This window comes from Pseudochaenichthys georgianus, chromosome 15 (assembly GCF_902827115.2).
Source record: "Pseudochaenichthys georgianus chromosome 15, fPseGeo1.2, whole genome shotgun sequence".
Taxonomy (NCBI): Eukaryota; Metazoa; Chordata; class Actinopteri; order Perciformes; family Channichthyidae; genus Pseudochaenichthys; species Pseudochaenichthys georgianus.
In genome coordinates this window covers 24,414,539-24,431,555 of record NC_047517.1, presented here as the reverse complement: position 1 = coordinate 24,431,555, position 17,017 = coordinate 24,414,539, and the positions used below count along the sequence as shown (strand labels likewise).

Here is a 17,017-nt window from a genome sequence, read left to right as displayed (position 1 = left end):
AACGGATAGAAGGAGCTGTTTAAATGAAAACTGAGGAGCGACATTTCGCCGACATCTGCGCCGAGCACTTGACTTTATGCAGGAAGCCAGACAGTGGGACATTATACGAAAAGTCAGCACACTCAGCACGGATAGTGTGCGTAACATGATTGCAGCGTCCAGGCAGCTCCCGTTCGAGCATATGCCTTGAGTTGCACATAGCTCCAACGAACACACACACACACACACACACACACACACACACACACACACACACACACACACACACACACACACACACACACACACACACACACACACACACACACACACACACACACACACACACACACACACACACACACACACACACACACACACACACACACACACACACACACACACACACACACACACACACTTTGTATTGTATTATTGTATGAGAGGTTCCAGGTTGAATTGAGGCGAATATTTGTAATGTTCAGAGGTTGTTGTGTTTAATATTCATGAGAATATTTGTCATTGTTCAAATGATAATAAACATTTGCATAAAGCATATTTGTCCACTCATATGTAGATAAGAGTATTAAAAACTTGAACAAAATTCCTCTAAGGTACATTTAGAACAGATAAAAAATGTGCGATTAATTTGCGATTAACTATGGACAATCATGCGATTAATCGCGATTAAATATTTTAATCGATTGACAGCCCTAAAAAAAATATAATAATCCAGAGACCGTAGTGAGCCGCTTTACTATGTTAATCAAATGTTCATGGGTTCAGATCATGTGGATCAATGATATGAGCTTTAAAGAGCTAATTTAACAGCGACAAACAGACGAGCTTGAGATGTGCTTACTCACGCTGCGACCATCTTGAAAAGTGACACGAATATTTGGGCAATGGATAATGCATGCAATGAATCACAGTACATACTTACATTTAAATGTGTGCTGCTTAGGTTCAGCCATTCTCCGCAAGGGTTTTTGAAATTGGTCCGTGCGCAAAGCATTGTGGGGATTTTAAGGACGCAAAGTCTACCCATGTGCAGCCTCGAAATTTCCCCCAAAACAAGGACGCGACCTCGGTGGAATTCCAAGTATGCTGGAAAAAGAAGGAAAAAGATCGACGATGCTAATGTGCCGTTAGCATACCTCCCGCCCCCTTAGCACCTGGTGGAGGGGGCGATAGGCTACTCTTCAAATGGTTCACCATCATGACTACTCTTACTGTTTAACATTTGGGTTTACTTCATGTTAAGGCTAATACAAATGACAAGGCTAAGTAATGTAATGCTAACTAACGTGCTCACTACTAGCTAGGTAGCTAACTTGACTATGTTCCATGCAAAACATGTATATTACCTGATATGTTTGGTCCAACGACTCCTGGTCCTTTCATCAGACGGGAAGCGATAGAACGAGCAAGTGGTATGATCACTTTTGTGATTCCAACCTGGTACAAAGCACACAGGCATCTTATAAAAGTGAATTTATTTTTAGCAATCTCTTATTTATTGGAGGGAATAAATAAGTTATGAGATCTTCTTCTTTGCTTTAATTGCGAGTCGCAACCAGTCTTGGAGCATTATTACTATGACATCACTTACGCGACCCAGAATGGGATTTGGGATTTGTAGTCTTTCTAGTTGCGTATTTTTCATAGTCTTATATTTCAACAGTTTTACGACAAACTGTGACTTTTTTTACATGGAAATGATCGTTTAAGATTGACAAACATCATATGTGTCATTCGTGGTACAATTCAAACTGGATGAAAGATAACTTTTCTCTCTCCATTGACTTCAATGTATAATTTTCCGCTTCCGGGGTCCCATGGACCGGAAGTAGATGGGCGTGACTTCGCCACTCTATAGGAACAGTCCTTCGGCGGCACTTGATGACGTAGTATCCTTGAAATATTGGCTTGGAAGCCAGTATCCTCGAGATTGAAAAACGGCCCGTGGCTTTTGGCAAAGCTCAAAAATAAAACTCGAGAGGGATGAGTTATTGTTATTACAACGTGACTTCACTATTATTTAACAACTCTTTTTATTGGGTTCTTTTATTTGGGGTTAAGTAAATTGTCAGAATAAGTGAGAAATGGATTTAACTTCTGTTAGACAGCTATATGCCATACATTTTTGCATACATTCACAGTAAATATTTATTCCGCATGATAGCTGTCTAACAGAAGTTATTGGAGAGATCGGGTGGTGACAGTGACATTTACTTCCTGTATGTCTTCTTCTCCCGTTGCCATTTGTGTTGCCATTTGTGTGCAGACCATCACTCAGCGTTTTGACCTTTTTATTTTTTCTCTTGCTCTCTTTTCCTTTTCTTTACTTTCTTTACCGTTTAAAAATCATAACCTGCTCTCGAAAAAATATAAAAATGAATAATTTGTTTTTAAGTATTGCATGGTCTTTCCTGATATATTAAAAAATGAATTGTTGTCCCTAGCTGACGTTAAATTGACCGGACTTCTTTCGGCAGATGCTATGACTGCAATCCCTTGATCCTCCTTATCAACGGTCTGTTCTCCTTAGCAGTGGTGTGTTAGCGAGAATTAACAAGTGATCAGAATGTAGTATTCAACTTAGCCGTGTAATAAACCTCTTCAATCACTGAAAGGTAGAACTTTTCAACAATAATTCTCTTTAATGTTCTTACATTCTCCAGGCTGACCTTTTCAGTTTTACAATCTGGACAAAGTCACAGGAACATAACGAGCTGTACATTATTGATTTTCTACAACATTGTGGCTGGGCCTGCTTCCAATGGCTAGGTCTTGTGAACACAAATCAACCAGGAACGCCTGCCCCCCCGTGATTAATCATGATTAACCCCAGATTATTATTGTGATCATCTGTCTGATTGTGATATGTACCCAATGTTGCTGTTGGGTAAGAGATGAAGATGATCTGGTAATGCTCCACTGTGCCACCATAGTCCACTTCATCCATTACACATATTACGTGTATATTACGTGATATTATTATTGTGTTTCCCTGCACTGCCAGATATGTAGTTGAAAGTGTGTCTGGGCATTGATGTGTGTGTGTCTGTCAGCCATGCAGTATCCTACTGTTTTCAGTTGTTTTTTTGCTATATCAAAACTGACATGAAATTATGAAAACAAAAAGTAGATAAAGTGCAGTTTACCTTTAAGAACCCCAGAGATGACATGTGGACACACAACTGATGACACCTCCAGAAGTGTTTAAGACATTTATTATGCATACTGTCAAGAGTCATAGAAATCAATCTAAAAATGTGTTGTTTGAAGACGTGACTTTCATTGTTGAGATACTGTCATTATTTATGATCCATAGTGTACTTAGCAGAATATAATGCAGCGCTTTGTAGTATTTACAGACATGGATTACATTGATCATCCGTTAGAGCTTTACAACATGTATCTTACAGACGTCACCACCAGGAGTCATACAGGTCCTGTGTCCTGGCCAGGCACTCACACACTTCACATCATAAGAAACAAAGTTACACCCCTTAAAACAACACATGAATCCACTTTAACAAGTTGTGTTTCCTTTCTCCTTTCATTGACAATAAGATTTTTTTAAATACAGTGAGAGCTAATGTTAGTGCAGTAAATAAGAAATGAATGCTCGCTCCCCTCCATCACCTCAGTCCTTTGTGTCAGTTTAAATAGGAGGTTTTTTCGTTATAACATTTTATAAAAACAGGCGTGATCAGTTCAGACGCTTTGGACCATCCATCTGCACAGACCTCGGTGATGTCCCCAGCCTCTTCCTATTCTCATGATGCCGAGCAGGGACTTACAAGTGGGAGGAAGTGACAGAAGTGACACATCGGTTGTGCAGAATCAAGTCACTTAGCAGCTTGCCAGATAATGATGGCAAGTATGACGAGCACTATGGAGCAAACCATGGCGATGATACACATCCTCTTCCGGGACTTTTGCTGTAGAATCAGAAGCAGAGACGGAGTGTTAGGGGCAGGGTCTCACCTCAGGGTCAGCACAGGGGGCAGCACACCCACCTGGTAGTAGGCGGCTCTCTGCAGCTGCTCTGTTCCTCGCTCCACATGAACTTCAGCATTCTCCACATTCGCCTCGATGCTATCTGCGAGCGGAACAAACAGCGAGGTCAGCTGGTAGGAAGTCAGAGGGCTCTTACGGTGGAAACGAACAGTTCAGGTCTTTACTTGAACCTTCCTTTCTTTTTTTTAGAAATATTTGTATTAGTTTTCGCACAGATATCAAACAGACATTACATGTAAAATACTGTGTTTTCCTAGTACAGTTGACGAACCTTCCTTTCTTTTGGAATTGTTGTTATTCAACTTATATTCCTGTTATAGTGCGCTTCCACATTGCCTTATTTTGTGATGGTACTTCTGTTAGAGTACAAGTGCTATTACTTTGCATAACAACAACAGCTTAATGAATACACTTTGAATAAACTGCTTTTAAGTTACAATACTTTCTCAGGCGAGGGAGTAACCATGTTACTATGTGCATATTGGGGAATGTACGCAGTTTGAAGCTGTGAGGAGCGGCCTGCTGTGTGACAGCGGCCGGTTGACGTACAAAAAGCACATGGCAAAAATGTTTTAATAACTACTCTCATTGCCAGAATAATGAAAGAATCATTATCATTGAAATGATGACACCAATAAAACAACATGACTGGTCACCTGTTCCCAGTATCCTGAGAAAGCACACCACATTTAGTTGAAGCGAATGATAAATGTCTGTCGAGAATAAAGGCTGCAGTAGTTTTAGTTTCCTAAACTTATTCTCATGTTGCGGCCTACGAGAAACAACCTAACTTTAACCTCACTGGAGAAGCTTCTTTCTATTTCTCTAAACATTATTTCTGTGTATTCTGAAAGGATTATGAATACACACAGCACACATTATTTTGAGTCTTATGCTTTTGAATCAAAACATTTGTTTTCCTCCTTTTTGCTCAGTCTCATGTCGACATCATTGTGAGACATATGAATACTTTGTCTGCTCTTTATATTCTGGTATAGTAAATACACACTTGATATCCTGCAAATTCTAGTGACAAAAATGTCCTGACATAATTATTCTTTACCCTGTAACCCTGTATTGCCTCAGCAGCCGGTGTGGTAAAAGGTATGTGCTCTCATATGGTTCTACTTCAGTGGTGTGCCAGTTTAAAAGAGAATAAGTGGAGCGGATGTGTTTCTGTGATGGTCCCCTGGTGTGTGTTCAGTGCCGCTCACCAATCATCTCTCCCTGATCGTGGATCATCACTGCCAGGTCCTTAAAGATCTGGTTTACATCCAAAATGTCCGACTGAAACACACAAACAGACAGACATGAGGCTGGGTCAGCTGTGGCCGGCGTGGAGGGAGACGAAGCAGGCAGGCAGCCAGGGGGGGCTCATGGGGTGAGGCTGACCTCCAGCTGTCTGATGTTGGTCTCTCGATCCTTGATGAGCTCCAGGTCCTCTTCTGTGATAGGCGCCTCCTCTGTCTGCGTGGTCATCTGCCCCCAGTCCTCCTGGCTTCACGCACACAGGAAGACACTTTTCACAGAGAGCAACCCGTTGGAATAATGAGCAGAGACTTCTCGTGTTCATGGATATATGAATATACATATCGCTGAGCTTCCTCGTGCACTGATCATTGCACATTCTATACATGAAAGATTCTACACAAACTGGAGTTATGTTAAGTACTTTATTATTAACACATTCTATCTGTGCATTTTTGTTTCAGTTGTGAACAAAAGTTGACTTACTTTTTTGTTTGATAATTATGACTTTAATTATAAAACTAAAAACTGGTCAGATCTCAAAAGGTTGTGCCATTAGGATCCCCTAACCCTCTTCCATAAATGTGAGTTCACTTATTACCGGCGTGATGTTTGTATGGAAGACAACATATGCATAAATAAAGTGAAATACAACATATTGCTTATAGAGGCGCAATGTCCTTGGACGATGTATATCTTTCCCCTAAGAACTATCGTTGGCTGCAAACAAACACTTTTGTAACTTCTCTTTCGTGGAAAATTGAAACTCAATAGTATGTTCATGACCACAACTTTTAAATAACCAATTTAAACACGTGGAGTGACAATTATAGAAGATACGGTATACTTTATTATCCAAGAGGGGAGAGTGCTACACATCGTTAACAGATAACAGCACATGATATGAAAATGGAATTATTAGTTTTGATTTGTGTCATGCAGGAAGACTGGGTCGGCTATGTGTTGTCCCACAGACACGGTATTATTTCCATATTTATTTATTCTTTATTATAGTTTCTTTATTTTTTATTATTATTAATCAAAAATTATGAAAAATTCATAATAACCTAATTGTTTATACTTTTCTCGGGTTTTATTTTACAATTATTTAGACAAATTATTGAAAGCATTTTATATTTATCTTCAAAATGAAACACAAACGGTTCCATGGGGGGGGTGCAGAGAAAGATTTTGTCAATCAACCGTCCAATCACAGTTCTGTTTGGTGAATCTATATTTAGAAGGGTGGGGAATCTTTACGTCTTATTCTCGTTACCTGCATCTGTTCTTACAGGTTGACTTTGTGATCGGTTTTAAAACTAAAAGGACACTTTACTGGACTGATGTGATTTGTGAGGTAAATGTCGCTACAATAGAACATATTAATGATACAGCGAGCTCATTTCCTGCTATCAAAAATAATTAGACTGACTCAAATTAGAAGCTCACGTATATATTTTGTCTGTATTTTTATCAATGATCATTTATGAAATAATGTTTCAATGATTAATATTATAGATATTGTTATCTTGAAGACTTTGGGTTTCAATACAAACCTAATGAACGACAGTCACTTACTTATCAAAGGAAACGAGCCTCTCATCCCGAGAAGTGTCTTCAGCCTGCGGGGGGGGACAAAATCCACTATTGCCAAAGTCATGTTAGCGAAACAGAGATGATGAAGTTTACACAGTTGACATGGATCTGACACTTCCTCCCTGGAGCCTGCATCTCCTGACTCACCGACAGGCGGGACCCGGCTCTGGCCCGAGCCACAGACTGCTTCTCCTTCTCCGCCGCGCTCCGCTGCACCGCCTGGAAGTTGTTGAGAGCCGCTGAGAAGTCGTTCATCAGCCGGTCCCTCTGGATCTTCTGCTGCCTCTGGACGCCACAGAAGGAGACACGAGGACATCACTTAGAAAGACTGTCCTTAAAAAATGTTTAACTGAATGATGTGGCTTGGTAAAATGACAGGGAGGGGGTGTGGCCTGCAGATGCACATCGTACAACTGGGCTTGCCTTCCTTATGCTCTCTGGGAATAGTTAGAATCATACATAGGGATATCAAGGACTGATGCTCTCCAGTTGAACATGTGAACTACAGTACATAAGAAGCAACCAGGCAATCTCAATGTGCTGGGTGCCTGAAGCCGCATGGCGCAGCCTCTGATCCCGACGCAGTACTACACAGTGAGCGGATCCTTTTCACAATCAGCAGGTTAACGGTAGTTCCTTAACGTTTAGAGAATGGTTCCATTAGGTAAAAGATACAAGATGGTGTTTGGTTAAATATATCATTAGCATGATGTGTTCAAGGGAGTGTTCTAACATGTAGTTTTGTCTGAAAGACTCCTTTAAAGACTGTATAAATACAGTCTTTAAAGGAGATGCTTTCCTAGCTAGACCCTAGAGAGGACACGATGACCTGTACATCCCTAAAGAACCGTCAGCAGACTGTTCTAGAGCATTTCCAGCAACATGGCTGCTGATCTTTGGTCAAAGGGACCTTCCATCTGGACTGGGAAAGCTTCAGAACTAAAGACTCACTCGCACGAAGCCTCGTCACCTGGCCAGTGGTGGACAGGGAATTAGTGAAAGTAACCATATAGCCATACTATTTAATAAAACATTTAGCAAGCTAACTGTAGCTTAGATTTCCTCTCCATCCTTATGCTTTATGTTCATAGGCAACCTTTCATATCTCACCATAATCTTCTCTTGCATTATCATCCTCAATCAATAGTAAAGGTTTCCCTCAATGTCTTCAAACAAACCTGTTTTATTCGTTCATGTGGAAATAGAACGCTCTGTTTCTTCTAACATCACGGAACTATCAAGTACCCCCGACGGTGCCATTGAGCAAGGCGCCTATGATGATATACTGTATCCTGAGACAACCAAATGCCGCTGAGCATCCTCCTCTCCACTACTCCCAGGCACTGTGCGGTGTAGCTGCACTCTTGACTAGGCAGGTCCAATGCAGAATCTGGGGACTTCTAGCTACTTGGCTTGGGACCTGAAGGGTTGCCGGCTCAAGTCCCGACAAGTAGCTGGAGAGGTGCCAGTTCACCAAGACACCCGAACCCCCAACTGCTGAAATCGGACAACCTGGCACCTCTCTAACCATATGCATTCCTATGTGTGTGTGTGTGTGTGTGTGTGTGTGTGTGTGTGTGTGTGTGTGTGTGTGTGTGTGTGTGTGTGTGTGTGTGTGTGTGTGTGTGTGTGTGTGTGTGTACTGTGTGTTTTTATCAAACGGTGTGAAGAGCTGAATCATCCTCTTCATCGCCATCTCAATGAACAGAAAGTGTGGAGAGGTGTCATCATCAGTGCAGAGGCTGCAGCTGCCACTCTCTCTCCAAGCTGCAGCCTGAGGTATTGAACATACAGCTACCTGCTCTGAGGGGGAGGTGGGCAGAGGGACGGACCCCAGCCCTTTCAGGTGCTTGTTGGTTTCTTTCGCCAGCTGGTTGGTGTAATGCTGTATCTGCTGCCTGTGGAAACATGTCTTACAGTTCATCCCTTCAATGATCACAAACATTCACTTATTACATAACTCATGCCCTCATTAGATTTAAATGTTAACTAAGAAACATAACTTTTCACAGTTTGTAATGTATATAGTCTATGTTTGTCTGTTTTTGTAGTAGATTTGTATACAAAACATGAGTATTCTAATGTACTCGTTATTGCTTGTATTCCTCAGATACTCTCTTGATATATACGGCTCTGGAAAGAGAGCACTCTTCTCTTGAATCTCACTCTCTACAGCAGCCACTCCGTGTCTGTTGAATTCCAACACGGAGGAATGTAGTCAGTACTTTATACAATCAGATGGGTTTTCACTTGACTCAAACACATATATATATATAAATAGTAAAACCATAGAAACTGATAATGCTCCAGTGGTTTCTTTATCTATTCCAGACTGTATATATAAGTATATATTTACTGTTGATGTTTATCTTTTATTATATATATATATATATGTATGTGTGTGTGTGTGTGTGTGTGTGTGTGTGTGTGTGTGTGTGTGTGTGTGTGTGTGTGTGTGTGTGTGTGTGTGTGTGTGTGTGTGTGTGTGTGTGTGTGTGTGTGTGTGTGTGTGTGTGTGTGTGTGTGTGTGTGTGTGTGTGTGTGTGTGTGTGTGTGTGTGTGTGTGTGTGTGTGTGTGTGTGAGAGATACGTACAGTCGGTCCTGCAGCTGGCTGGAGTCCTGACTCGTCCCCAGCTGGCTCACGATGCTCTTGATCTGAGCGGCTGTCAGGAGAACAACACACACTCTTTTAGCAGAGGAACATGTGTGTGTATGGAAATGCTGCAACACACTGTCCTGTGGAACAGCGCATGTGACAATGGCTTAAAACATCTCGTGTTGTATCAACGCTCATTATACAGTGAGAAAAAGGTTTTAGAGAGCACTTGTCCATGGACAAGTGAGTTTGGCAATTTACCGAATACATTCTTCTCTTGTCCAGAATGGACAATAATTGGGGCCACTGGAATCTTCTTCTTAGTCATCGTATTTTACACTTTCCCACGGTTTTTACGACACCGCTAACGTAAGTGAGCGGTGAGATGTTACTGCATCACACATAGGGTTGGGTATCGTTTGGATTTTAACGATTCCGGTTCTGCTTTTCGATTCCGGTTATTTTCGGTTCTCGGTTCCGGTTCTTTGAGAGGGTAAAAATAAGTCCCATGACAAACTGGGAGAAAATATATTTATGAAAACATTAAGTCAAATCTGTATTCCTATTTACAAATCACTTCATACTGTTTCATTTCTTACGGTTATTGAATACAATTATATCAAAAATAATCTCTGCATTGTTTAGTTAGTTCTAAGTGGTGCAGTTTGAGAATGTACAACTGGCCCAGTGTCCTCTGATGTTACACTGCAGCCTGCCTGTGAGACAGAGTCCAACCACACATCTCCAACACATAGGACATAATACTGCAATACACATGCTGCAGCTGCCCAGCTGCTCACTGTTTGTAAAAGTAAATAAATAGTATTTTCATTTCAATAATGTACTTTCTTTACCCTGCTTCATAAACAATACTGACATCCCTGCTCCTCCGAGTCTGGGGGTCCGGGGATGTGAGGACAGCGCGAGGACAGACAGGGAGGCTGCTTCACTTCATAAAGGAAATGGCGTTAATATGAACAACACAGGAGCTAACACGCTTAATAACCTTCATTACGTGTTAGAGAAAGAACATAAGAAAGTTTGACAAAGATGAGAGAGAGAGAGAGAGAGAGAGAGAGCGAGACGCTGAGCTGCAGCGATCAGCTGATACGGAGCATAGAGAGAGAGAGCTGCGGTCCGCGGGGCTCGGCCTCGCCTCCTGTCCTCACAACTCTTATTAATCCCGGTACCGGACAATTGTTATTTGTTCCTACTCGGAACCGAGTTTTGTTTCCCAACACTGTGCTGCACTTCGTTCTTATTATACATCCATGGTCCCGCCCCGCCTAACTGTACAGAAAGCGGCGAGATGCATTTCCGACATGCAGAACCGAAACTAACATTTCTAAACGAACAATGGCGGACACGTACAATTTGCGAATGAGTTCTGCCTTTTGTAAACTGAATGTATCAATAATGTGTCAATAAATCGGGGTGAAAAACGTCACTTGTCCGCCGGACAAGTCAATTGAAAGATCTACTTGTCCGATATTGTAAATAACACGTCCCGGACGGTGGGACGTGTACTTTTTCGCACACTGGAGAAAGTCATTAGATATGAGAGCAGACCAGCAAAACATTCCGTCATCAAACATGCTTCTGTTTTGTGGAATACTATAATTAAAATAAAAACTAAGTTCAAATTAAGATGTTGCTTAAACTAATGCAACATATTGTAGTGACACACTGAACATGTTTCCTGTTTCCTCTGGAACATGTTAAAGGTCCCTCGTCACGGCCATCTCCACTGATCATAGTTCCACTGTTGAGCTCTACTAGAATAGATTCACATTGTTAACTCTCATTGGTTTCTCACAGCATCTCTGTGTAGTCTGTGTGTTCACTCTGTCCTGCACGCCTTGTTGGAGCTCCTGCCCCCCCCCCCGTGAGCCCAGTGGCCGTCTGGGAGACAGCGAGACACAGCGAAACCCAGCCCGAACACACGCACACACCCGCAGCCTGGCTGGGAGTCAGACTCGTCCCGTCGTCTCAGGGAGGAGAAATCGGCGGAGCTGCAGCTGAGAAAAGATTGTGTGTGTGTGTGTGTGTGTGTGTGCGTGCGTGTGTGTGTGTGCGTGTGTAATAACCGGAAAAGCATGACATGGGACCTGTAACATCTTCTCATTCGAAACAAAACGCAGAATGGCAGCTTGTGTAACATGTACTTTAGGTGAGGGCAGAACATATAATGGAGAGAGCTTTGTCCTCTGGATCCAACTCACACATACACAACCAGATTCAAGTGTGTTACATGGTTCAGGTTCAGTTGTCGTCATTGTTTGACAGAATAGGTACACACATGCCTGAATGTACATTAAAGAGTTACAAAGAGATCACTCCATAAAGTGATGCCAATGAGTGACACAACCAATATTCCTGTTCTATGATAAATGCATTCTTACGTTTAGCTGAAGTAAATAAAACATGTAAGGATCCTTATCAATTTCAGAAACTGTGTTTCCTTGGCGAATACGACAAAGCAGGAATGTGGTACCAAAACCATGTTTTGAAGATGCATCATTTGCAAGGCAAGGCAAGGCAAGGCAAGGCAAGGCAAGGCAAGGCAAGTTTATTTATATAGCACTTTTCGACGCAGGGTAATTCAAAGTGCTTTACAAAAAAGAAATGAAAGACATTAAGCATTAAAAAAGAAAAGCTAATAAAATAAACATTAAGGAAAAATACATGGATAAAAGTTACAGTGCAGTCTAAAATATGAATAGTTCAATTAAACATTACAAGAAAAGGTACATGGATAAAAGTTACAGTGCTAATAAAATAAACATTAAGGAAAAATACATGGATAAAAGTTACAGTGCAGTCTAAAATATGATTTAATTTAGACAGACTTTCTTCACCATATTTTGCTCGCATGACATCCACAATCGGACCCTCAGGAGGCTGTACACACCCCCTCCCCTGCTTTGCTTCCATAACAAAGTCTTTAAAAGTGTTACCAAAACACTATTTTTCATCCGTCGATGCCAGATATTCCAAATATCTCTGCTTTCGAGCAGTCCCTCTCATAAATGTCATGGAGTTTAATTACGTTTAGAAAAAGTACATGGATAAAAGTTACAGTGCAGTTTAAGATATGAAAAGTTCAATTTGCTGTTGTTTTCCAATATATTTATTTAGAGCCAGCAAGATATGGGACCGCGATTGTTTCCACTCATCAATGAGTGCATGTGTTTTATCAAATTGATGCTGACTTGACTTCAGCAGTTAGACCACCTTTGCCTGTCTAACTCTGCACATTAAAACAAACCACTCCAAATGAATCCAATTCCAAAGTGAACATTTTCATATAGGATTTTCCTAATTGAAGGTTCAATTTTTAGACTAGAAAAAGTAATACAATGTGTTGTTTCTCAGAGAACAAGATGACATCATGAAGTGTTGTAGGTCCAACAGTCTGAAGCCCAGCTTATTTAGATGTCAATGTAGAATAGTTTATATTCTATAATTGCAATCTATTTAGCTGTAAATTACTGCTCTATTTTATTGCTATTTAACTATATTTTATTACAGTGTCCTTAAAGATTTTTTGTTTTATATTTGATGTATGCACCACGACATCAAGTCAAATTCCTCGTATGTGTGAACCTACCCGGCAATAAACCCGTTTCTGATTCTGATAGAAAACGGAGAAAAGTAGCAAAACCTTACAGTGGAAGTTTGAGCATGTGGTTGGAATTGTGTCCTCCTGGAGGTTCAGATGCACTGTGATATCAGCCTTCAGTTTGGTTCATATTCAGAATCCTATGAATTCTGGGTAGACTTCCTTAGGATCAGGGCCGGACTGGGACAGTAAGTCAGGCCGGGAATTACACACCCAGCCCGGCCAAAACCAGTTTTTTGTGCCATTTTGCTGGATTTATTTGTGAATATTTACAGCGTTGCTGCCCGTAGTGATAGCCCTCTAGTTTACATCTACCCAATAATAAACATATGGACATGGGTTACTATTTTAAAAAATGTGCACATTTTTTTGGGAACTTGTCCATGTGAACATATTTTAAATGGGGGTGGACCTCAAGTCCTCTAGAGGGGTCCAGGGGCATGCCCCCCGGTATTTTCAAATGTTGGAGTTAAATGCATACATTTGGTGCTTTTGAGGGGAGAATAAAGAGACTAGATCTATGGAAACACCCATATGAAACAGATCTGTAAAGAAAAATTGAAAGTTGTTTATTTATTTTTGGTTCATTTATTTATTTTGGTTCATATAGACAAAATGGGCTATAGTTGCGCGAGGTGAGACCCCCTCCGCGAGGCCCACTCCGCGAGGCCCACTCCGCGAGGTGAGGCCCCCTCCGCGAGGTGAGGCCCCCTCCGCGAGGTGAGGCCCCCTCCGCGAGGTGAGGCCCACTCCGCGAGGTGAGGCTCCCTCCGCGAGGTGAGGCCCCCTCCGCGAGGTGAGGCCCCCTCCGCGAGGTGAGGCTCCCTCCGCGAGGTGAGGCTCCCTCCGCGAGGTGAGGCCCCACGCAGTCTGTGTGATCAGCCTGTAGGGAGGGACGGCCCTGTCGGCAGGCCACATCATGTCGACAGACAGTCACCCTCTGTGAGGCAGACCCACATTTGCGCAGCGTTGCGTTCACATTACATACAAAAAAAAGAAAATCGCCAGGCCAGCAGGCCACTTAACAGGCCAGGCCATCGGGAAAACTCCCGGTCCTCCCCATGGCCAGTCCGGGCCTGCTTAAGAGTCTATTCCAATCTGCATCCAGAGTGGATTTAAACTTTAAGCCTCTTGCAGACTTAATGCATTTTGAAAAGGCCTTGGTGCTCAGTGACTTTCCAAAGGAATTCAGATTTCCATACTTAGATCAAATCTTGTATCTTTCCTGTTGTCCACAGCTTTTGCTCTCGTTGCATGCCGGGCGCCGTGGGAGGGCCAGGCCCTCCCATTTGACATTCTTGCCCTCCCCAATAAACACGATTTTTATTATTTATAAAAATGTAAAAATATTTTTTTTTATTATAAATAAACTGAACTTTTATGCTACGATGTGTGTGATGTCAGATAGTAACTAAAACAAAAAATCGCAGGCTACGTCAAATAAATTCATGTGTCTGTTGTGATTCGTGATTCGTCCACATTTAGACCAATCACAGCGTCACACTCTATTCTGGATTTGTTTATTGTGTATTCTGTAGACTCCCATTTCTGTTTGAATTACAAAATGGACATCAGAAATTGGCTCAAAAGGTCTAAGGATTTATTAAAACGAAATAGCGATGAAAGAACTGCAGCCGATGCAGCTGCTGCCCCTGCACCTGCCGCTGCAGCAGCGCGCCTTAATGTCACGAGCTGGACCTCGGAAAACCCCGGGGCTGAGTTAGCGAGCCTTGACTCATCAAGGCGGCCACCACCAACGCTGTCCTCCTACCATCACCACCTGCCAGCCTCCTCCTCCTCCTCCTCCTCCTCCTCCTCCTCTCTCCAAGTGCAACGATGAGGAAGCTGCCATCCGTAACCAGTGTGCCTTGCTCATGATTTACCAGTGTGTGTGCTGCCACGCACACAATGTTTCAAAGTGGTTTCTATGTTGCCCTTTATTTGTGTATGTATTTGCGATAAGTGTGCGTCTTTGCGCAATGCTGTTGGCCTTGCTGTTTGATATATATATTGTGCCGCAGGCCCACAGCACGTGAGGGTGTTGTGTGCCCTCCCATGAAAATCATATGCCCTCCCTTCAGATTTGTTCTGGTGCCGGGTCTGTCTCGTTGGAGCAGGAAGAGCCACAGATGGAGCACTTACTGTTCTGTGTGATCTTCTGGATGTTGGAGCTGCATGTCTGGATGAGGGTGTTGAAGTCCCGGAGGACGGGGCGGTAGCTCTCTGCTTTGTCGTAAGACATGTCTGCCAGAGAGTGATGCTGCCTCAAGTGTAGAGCTCTGTCTGAACACAAACAGGAAGGGTTTCACAAGTTAGATGCCCTTCAAACAAGCTTCTTCACTGCTATGTTTACAATAACATTTAAATAGATCTGGTTTGTTTGGGCCCAAGATTGGCCAATTTTAGAAAACAGCATCAACACAGCTGATTTCAACTTACGGAAAAAAGGGGGTTAAGTAAGTTTCCGTTATGTTTAAAGAAAAAAACATTACAAATACATGTTTTACTTTATGGTACACCAGTTTACTCACTATTGATACGTGTTACATTGCCCGTTTACAGTTCAAGGAAAATATGTCTGATTCAGACTTCATTGTTTTATTGCCTGAAGTGATTAGCTTGTGTAACTTGGTCTAAATAACAACTGTGTCTGTTAGCTTGCTAGCTGGCTAATGTCCAATCATACAAGACGATCGAAATAAAAGAATACAGAACGTTGCGTTGATGTGTTTAGTTACCATGGTTTGTGTACACATTTGTGATCGACATAATAAGGCAGTTTCATTGAACCTCTTTATCTACTGTTTACAATTGCCGCATGACACGTAGATGTAAATAACGGTACAACATTACGCTCAGCTGTTAGCTTGCTAGCTAACTTGACAGCTTTCAGTTGTTTAGTATGAACTGGCTATCATCAAAAGGCTAAGCGTGTTGTTGACAGACTTAGATAAAGCTATATATTGTCAACAAGAGCAAATCGGTTTTGATATTAAATTAACGTTAGTACTTACTTATTTTGGTGTTTGCTTATATTCCTCGTCCAGCCGTCAAAAACTGCTTTTCCTTTTCTGATCCCGAATCCTGGTTCTTCTTCTTCTGTTGGTTTATTGGCGGCTGGCAGCCTATCGTTTAGGCGCATTACCGCCACCTACTGAGCTGAAGTGAGGACCAGACCAATCTCACTTTCCCTCATCACTTGAGAGAACCAATAATTAGTGCTGGAAAGTAACTAAGTACATCTACTCAAGGATTGTACCATTTTACTTGTGTATTTCCATTTCAACCCAGTTTATACTTGTTTATACATTTCAGAAGTAAATATTGTACTTTTTACTTCATTTATATTAACACTCACAGTTAGGCTATACAAACACATGACATGTTCTTTTTACAACACTGCATAATAACTCTCAATGTCACTCCTCGTGTTTTCCTCTGCGTGTTTCATATATCTGGCAGTGACAGATAACAGGTTCAACCCTTTCATCCTCCAATATTACATCTGAACATAATGCTACCTTTTAGCTGATGTGGCTCACTCAACTGCAGTTAATTCACAACAGCCAACAATTAAAAGATATAGTTTACTGATAAGTGATCTGATGTGTGTTCTTAATGTTTGTAATCTGGCAGAAGAAAAGCAAACCCAGCACATCCATTTGGTCTAATTGGATTCTTATTATGAATTCATGTTTGGTGTGATGTGGTAAAATGGACCTTTATTGATTTCGTAGGGAAATTCAAATGTCAAGGCAGCAACAGAATAAGACAGAAACACAGATAGTACACTTGGGATAATGAAAAAAGTAAGATAAAATAAGAATAAACATGGAGTAATATGAATCATAATAACAAAAATGACATGAGTCAAATTTAAACTCTGAATGTTAACATGTGAATGTTAATACAGAGATGTATAAAGGTTAAATATATACACACAAAA

The 17,017-nt window shown here is 41.6% G+C and overlaps 1 protein-coding gene across 2 annotated transcripts; it reads right to left on the bottom strand.

The window, feature by feature from the left end:
- Positions 1-3,198: 3,198 nt before the first annotated feature.
- On the bottom strand, positions 3,199-16,230 carry LOC117460076 (syntaxin-12-like). 2 transcript variants are annotated; one of them, XM_034101300.1, is made up of 10 exons: positions 16,086-16,230; positions 15,214-15,350; positions 9,447-9,516; positions 8,651-8,750; positions 7,000-7,137; positions 6,835-6,878; positions 5,401-5,506; positions 5,223-5,295; positions 4,008-4,090; positions 3,199-3,929 (listed from the first exon to the last, which is right to left on the bottom strand). In XM_034101300.1, the coding sequence occupies exons 1-10, from the start codon at positions 16,211-16,213 to the stop codon at positions 3,837-3,839; spliced, it is 972 nt and encodes a 323-aa protein (XP_033957191.1). In that variant the 5' UTR covers positions 16,214-16,230; the 3' UTR covers positions 3,199-3,836. The 2 variants fall into 2 exon arrangements, with proteins under 2 accessions (XP_033957191.1, XP_033957193.1); XM_034101302.2 differs by having other exon boundaries at positions 15,214-15,354; positions 16,086-16,176.
- Positions 16,231-17,017: the final 787 nt, after the last annotated feature.

Excerpts from the sequence above, each read along its gene's own strand:
- LOC117460076 (XM_034101300.1), bottom strand. The coding sequence starts at position 16,213 with ATGCGCCTAAACGATAGGCTGCCAGCCGCCAATAAACCAACAGAAGAA. Across the intron at positions 9,517-15,213 it reads CCAGAAGATCACACAGAACA|CCGCTCAGATCAAGAGCATC; the intron begins GTAAGTGCTCCA and ends TTCTCCTGACAG. Across the intron at positions 4,091-5,222 it reads CGATCAGGGAGAGATGATTG|ATAGCATCGAGGCGAATGTG; the intron begins GTGAGCGGCACT and ends TTCCGCTCGCAG.